At 48.9% G+C, this 6,160-nt stretch overlaps 1 protein-coding gene across 1 annotated transcript; it reads left to right on the top strand.

The window, feature by feature from the left end:
- Positions 1-214: 214 nt before the first annotated feature.
- LOC134356394 (paraneoplastic antigen Ma1 homolog) lies at positions 215-1,243 on the top strand. The gene has a single exon (XM_063067327.1). It carries the CDS (start codon positions 215-217, stop codon positions 1,241-1,243), a length of 1,029 nt encoding a protein of 342 aa, XP_062923397.1.
- The last annotated feature ends 4,917 nt before the right edge of the window (positions 1,244-6,160 follow it).

Raw genomic sequence — 6,160 nt, 5'->3', positions numbered from 1 at the left:
CCAGATTTGAATTTTGACAGATACTGTGTAATTTTCCCAGGTTAAACTAATGGAGATGGACCCGGGTAAGATTGAACACTGGTGTGAGATCGAGGAATCATGCCAGCATATTAAGTGGGGTGAATATGCGTACCTCGGAGGAAGTGTTAATTGATGGTTCAGTACAGTAAAAGCTGTAGGTAAAGTTGAAATCGTAGCCAGAAACTTTGGTAAAATGGCGGAGGCCGGCTTTGTGTTAGTTCAGACCGGTGCTGATGTCACGGCAGCGGGACTGCCAGCATCTATCGGTGACCCCGATGAGGCGGGGCAGTGGGGCGTGCACATTGTCACAGGGGAAGGGTTTGATGGGACACCAGAGGATTTGCCTGACGCTGGGGGCAGAGATTTTAGAGATCGGGTCCTATTGTTTCTGAGGGATGAAGTAAGGGAGTGGTCAGATTTGGAAGATTTACTTAGTCCCCATCCCCCACGGAAGGGTGAGGGCTTCGAGTTGGCCTCAGCCATTAACTCCCTGCTGAACAAGGCAGCAGGTCCTCATCAGAAGTTGAGAGTTTTCTCGAGGAGAACTCTCATCCCCGAAGGGGAAGACAATTACGAGACATGGATAGAGCACGTATCTCAGCTGCTAGGTGAGTGGCAGTGCTCTGAGGAAGAAAAGAGACACCGATTTGTTAAATGTTTGAGGGGTGTGGCGGATGAGGTAGTAAGAGGGGTGGAAGTTAATCAACCTTATGCTTCTCTGACTGAGTATCTAAAAGCATTAGAGGAGGCTTTTGGTCTGACGGGAAGCACGGTGGAGCTTTTAGGGGGGCTTCGGAGCCTGCGTCAGGAGAAAGGGGAAAAGCTTTCTGAGTATCTTTTCTGGATAGAGAGACGGCGAAATTGTTTGAGGCGCTGGGGGGTCATTTCGGGAACTGATGTGGATCGGATAAGGATAGACCAGGTAGCCAGGGGCGCACAGAGGAATGACATAATTGCCATGGGTCTCCGGCAGTCCCGTAGAACGCAACCCCCCCGCCCGTCCTTCGTTCAGTTGCTCAGAGAGGTGAGGGAGGAGCAGGACGCAGTGGAATCGGATAAGGGCTCTGTTAGTACGGTGCAGTCCTCGATAGTAGCCCCTTGTGGTGAAGTGACTGGGGCCAGCTCCACTCGGGAAATAGTAAAGGGGGTCACGGCAGGAGGGGTTCCTCCGCGTGAAAGGACTAGCAGAGAGGGCCCTTCCCTGAAAGGATGGACTGCATAACAGCTCGTGGGAGGCCGGGGTCCTGTGAGATGAGATGTATGTTATAACTGTGGGGAAGAGGGGCACTTCAGGCAGGAATGCGACCGGCAGGGGGCCCCTGGGAGAGCGAGTCCATGTGTGCCCCAGCAAGGAGAGAGGTCGGGAAACTTAGAAGAGACCCTGTAAGGGAACGGCCTGGAGTCTCTGGGAAAATACATTCCCAACAATGTGCCACGGGACCCCCGGGAGGAAAAGACTCAATCCCAGAAGGATTGGTGGGACCCTGATCCAGCATGTCGATTCAGATAGTGGGAATAAATGCAAAAGCCATACTCGACACTGGGTCGCTAGTCACATTGCTGTACCGCTCATTCTACGATCAGTATTTGCAGCATTTACCCTTGACACCCTTCAGTGCACTGGAGATTTGGGGTATCAGCTCTGGTGATTACCAGTATGATGGTTATCTGTCAATGCAGCTGGAGTTCTTGGAGGTCGAGGTGGGAGTGTCAGCAGCTCATGAGGCCTTGGTGCTGGTTTGCCCAGACCCCTGTTGAGACTGGGGGTGTATCCATCCTGGTGGGGACCAACACCCTATTGTACGGAGACTCCTGGGGTCCTGCAAGGAGCAGGCAGGTGAGGACTTTTTGGAGACCCTGTCGGTACATCCAGAGTTTCAAGATGCTTTTAAGGAAGTGTGTGGCCGCACTAGGCTGGACACGGAATTTAAAAAAGGAACTATGTGGTTTGCCCAGTTGAAGCCCAGACTGGTACATCCAAGGGAAGTAGCGAGAGTGATGGGGACCCCCAGATTCCCCAGGGTGCCTGAGGGTGAAGCCCTTTCAGTGGACGCCCGGAGGATCTCGAGGGGGAATGAAGATTTCCAGCTGGGGTGCTGGTGAGTTGCAGAAGTCCTCAGTGATACAGGCACGCAGGATGGTGGTGATCGTCAGGAAGACCACGGAAAGGGAATTCACCTTTAAGCGAGGGATGCCCTTGGTGCATTTGTTCCCGGTGACGGTGATGCATAGTGCCCCATTGAGGCATTGGTCCTGTTTGGCACGCTGTTGAAGAGGGGGATGTGACATGGGCGGAGAAGGCAAAACAGGTTTCAGTGTCTCTGTTACTGAGAGAATGGCTTCGGTTGAGGTTGAAGAACCAAATTTTATACCAGGTAACATCACCCCCAGACCGACCTCGGCACTGGCAGCTGGTCCTGCTGGAGAAGTATCAGAAGGTTGTGTTGAAGTCACTTCATGACGACTCTGGACATTTGGGGGTGGAAAAGACCTATGGATTGCTCAAGGACTGGTTTTACTGGCCCCGAATGAAGTCGGAGGTTGAAGAGTACTGCAAGTCCTGCGTTCGTTGCATATGCCGGAAGACACTACCTGGGCAGGCTGCTCCTTTGTCACACTTGCAGAGTGCAGGGCTTTGGACCTGGAGTGTATGGATTTCCTGGCCATAGAACCCGATGCCAGAAACACTGCGAATGTCTTAGTCATCACGGACCACTACACCAGGTATGCTCAAGCTTTTCTTACCAAGGATCAGAGGGCGACTGCGGTGGCAAAAGTGCTATGGGAGAAGTATTCTGTGCATTATGGCCTTCCCTGGTGGATACATAATGACCAGGGACGGGACTTTGAAAGTAAGCTCATCTATGAGTTACTGGGCATGCTGGGGGTTAAGAAATCGAGGACCACGCCCTATCATCCGCAGGGCGATCTCCAGCCGGAGAGGTTTAATCGGACATTGCTAGACATGCTCGGGACTGTGGAGATCAGTAAAAAGAGCAGATGCAGTCGGCATATTGGGCATCTGGTTCACTGTTACAACTGTACGCACAACGAAGCTACTGGATACTCGCCCTATTATGTTATGTTTGGGTGCGAGGCAAGGTTGCCCATTGACTTCTGTTTCAGGACTGATGCGGGTGAGGTGTCGCAGAAGCCTTACTTGAAGTATGTGTCTGATATGAGGAGAGAGCTGAAAAGGGCTTACGAGTTGGCTGGGGAGGCGGCCGCCTGGCAGAATCAGGGAAATAAGAGGAGGTATGACCAGAAAGTAAAGTTCTCTCAACTCCTACTGGGAGACCTTGTACTCACAAGGAATCTGGGATTACCTGGAAAGCACAAATTGGCTGATCGCTGGGCAGCCACGCCCTATGTGGTGGAGAGTCAGATGCCAAATTTACCGGTCTTCCGGGTGCGGCCCGAGGATGGAAAGGGGCTTGTCAAGATTCTCCATCGGGATCACCTGTTGCCCCTGGGACAAGATGTACAGGTAGAGCGGGAGCCTGACATGGCGGCTGCATCTAGTACAAGGACTCTGCACACCCACGGGGCGACAGAAAAGCCCACCCCGGAAGAGACAGGCCCGGGCCCAGTCCCTGTGGGGGTTACTGATTCGGAGGATGATGATTCAGATGACTGGTTCCTGTTGCCGTTCGCTGATGCCCCCATGATGGAGGAAGAGACTCCTGGCCATTCCCCCACTGGGTTAGATGGGGTAAGGGGGTATTAGTGATGGGCAGTCGGTGGTACCGCAGGGCTCTGAAGGAAAGGATGTGGAGCTTGAACGAGAGGCAGACGGTTCCAGAGTGCAGAGAGGTTTGAGTGACCGCTCGTGGGAGGGTTCACCACATCGCTCCCAAGGGTCCCCTGTAGTGGCTGAGGTGGAAGAGCTAGGAGAGGGGGTACGCAGGTCTCAGAGAAGTAGGAACCCCCCAGAGAGGTTGGCCTCTGTAGCACCTGGGGAATAGGGTGTGGTCTCCACTGTTTTGGGGAGTTATGTCACTGCTTTCTACACTTGGATTGGGCTTTGTGTTTTGCATGAAGGGATGGCAAATTATTTGAACGTCATGAGGGCATGACTAAATTCAGTGGGGGAAGAATGTAGGGTTCTCAGTAATACTCATTGTAATGTTAATTGTTAAGGCTGGCAAAATGGCTTCTCTGTATTGATAACTGCTGAGTAAGGGGTTCTCTGTAGCGGCATGTTTGGGTTATAATTAGTGATTATTCACTTGCTAGCCAATGGAAGTCATGTTATTCTATCTGTATGTGCGGGAACTGGAGGAGAAGCGTGGGCTTTTGGCGGAGGAGAAGAGAAGAGGTTGGACGTGAGTCGAGCGCTCTGGTAGATCACCAGGAGTGATCCCAGTCGAGGGTCGACGGAGTTCGGAGGAGATCGAGGGGAGGAACGGATGTCGAATTTCGTGACCTCCAACGAATTATTAGTGCACAGAACTGATAACATTTACTGATTTGGCGCCTTTATTTTATTTGTTTCTACTAACCCATCACCGAGAAATAATTATAAAGTGTAATCATTTACTTGCCTATCGTGTACCATCGTGGGCTTGTACCTGGGTGCAATCCACAGTATCCACACCAATGCAATTACAGAGTTGGCGGGGTCAACACCAGTTCACCCTAGACAAACAGGAGTCTAGTCGCTACACAACAAATATAGAGTATCTCAGAGGAATGCATGTCATGGCAAAGGACACACTGAAGCAGGCTGCAATCTTGTGTGGGGCAAGGCAATCTGGTTTAGGGACTGACAAAGAGGACATCCATGCATCTGTAATGTAGTAGAAGACTCAGGTGCAGACTGTTAGGGATGCTTTTGTGACAAATAAACTTAATGGACAGTGAGCAAATTGTCAGACCTGCCTGGTTCTGTGCAAGGCATGGTAAAGGGCCATCCATCACCTGAGTATAGCCTCTATAGCCCATTTCACTCCAGCTAAAATAAATTTTAGAACACTGTCCACTTACAAAACAAAACTGGTATGAATTCAAAACTTAGAATCTTAGATTTGTGCAGTTCAGAAATGCGCTCTTTCGGCCTTCTTCAGCCATGCCAACGATGATGCCCTATAACTAGAATACTCTATTTGCCTGTACTAGTTCTGTACCCTGTTAATCCTTTTCCCATCCAAGTACCTCTCTAATTGCAGTTTAAATATAATACGTAATTATATCTGCCTCTGTCACCTTCTCTGGCAGCTCATTCTAGATAACTACTATGCTCCATGCAAAAACTTTCCCTTCTTTATATTTCTCCCCTCTCACATTTACAAAAATATACACTGTAAATGCTCTAACTCTGAGGAGGATCAAAATATAATGGAAGTGCTCTTCGTCGAGTCAATCTGCAGAGGACCATTTAGAATTAATGTTTCAGGATGATGAAGATCTCATGAAAGGATATTGACTGTTCCACCCTCCACTGGTGCTCTCTGACATATTAGGGGTTTCAATATTTTCTGTTTGTTATTAAAACTATATTTACTGAGTGGAGCCGATCAACTCTACATATAGAGCCACTTGACACTGCAGATAGCCAAATATAGAGCAATAAACAGCTTGTTGGAGGAACTCACGGGTCAAGCATATAATTTGGCAGAGAGGTTAGATAACACTAAGTATGCACAGAGCTGCTGCTGTACTTTAAATAAGTAGAGCCACACAAATTGTCACAGTAAATGGTCTTTCTAAAAGCAAGTTGATCGGGTAATTTATCCTATAAAATATAAGCTCTCTGTTACTGGATTTGGGACACTTGTGTTCTTTATAGTTGTATTCATAACCAGAGATGCCTGTTAATATAGTATACAGTATATACAGTATAATGCTTCCTTTGGACTGTGGGTTTAAGACCCCAGGAAAGGTATAGTCAACTTGGTTTTGAATGACTGCTTTTGTGTGTTCAAACTTCAATCCAATATTTTACCAACTGAGAGCAATATAACCAAATCAGTTGGAAAGTAAGTTGGAGTCATTGAATCATACAGCAAGAATTCTGAAGTGATAGAACTGCTGTGCTAAAAGTTCATAGATAAATGTAAGTCCTCTTGATTAGCCAAGGCATCAAAGGGTATGGGGAGAAAGCAGGGGAATGGGGATGACTGGAAGATTTGAATCAGCC

Source organism: Mobula hypostoma, chromosome 14 (assembly GCF_963921235.1).
Source record: "Mobula hypostoma chromosome 14, sMobHyp1.1, whole genome shotgun sequence".
NCBI lineage: Eukaryota > Metazoa > Chordata > Chondrichthyes > Myliobatiformes > Myliobatidae > Mobula > Mobula hypostoma.
The sequence above is the reverse complement of the archived record's forward strand: the minus strand, read 5'-3'. Positions and strand labels throughout refer to the sequence as shown.

Bases quoted from the DNA above. Each gene is read 5' to 3' on its own strand.
- LOC134356394 (XM_063067327.1), top strand. From the start codon at position 215: ATGGCGGAGGCCGGCTTTGTGTTAGTTCAGACCGGTGCTGATGTCACG.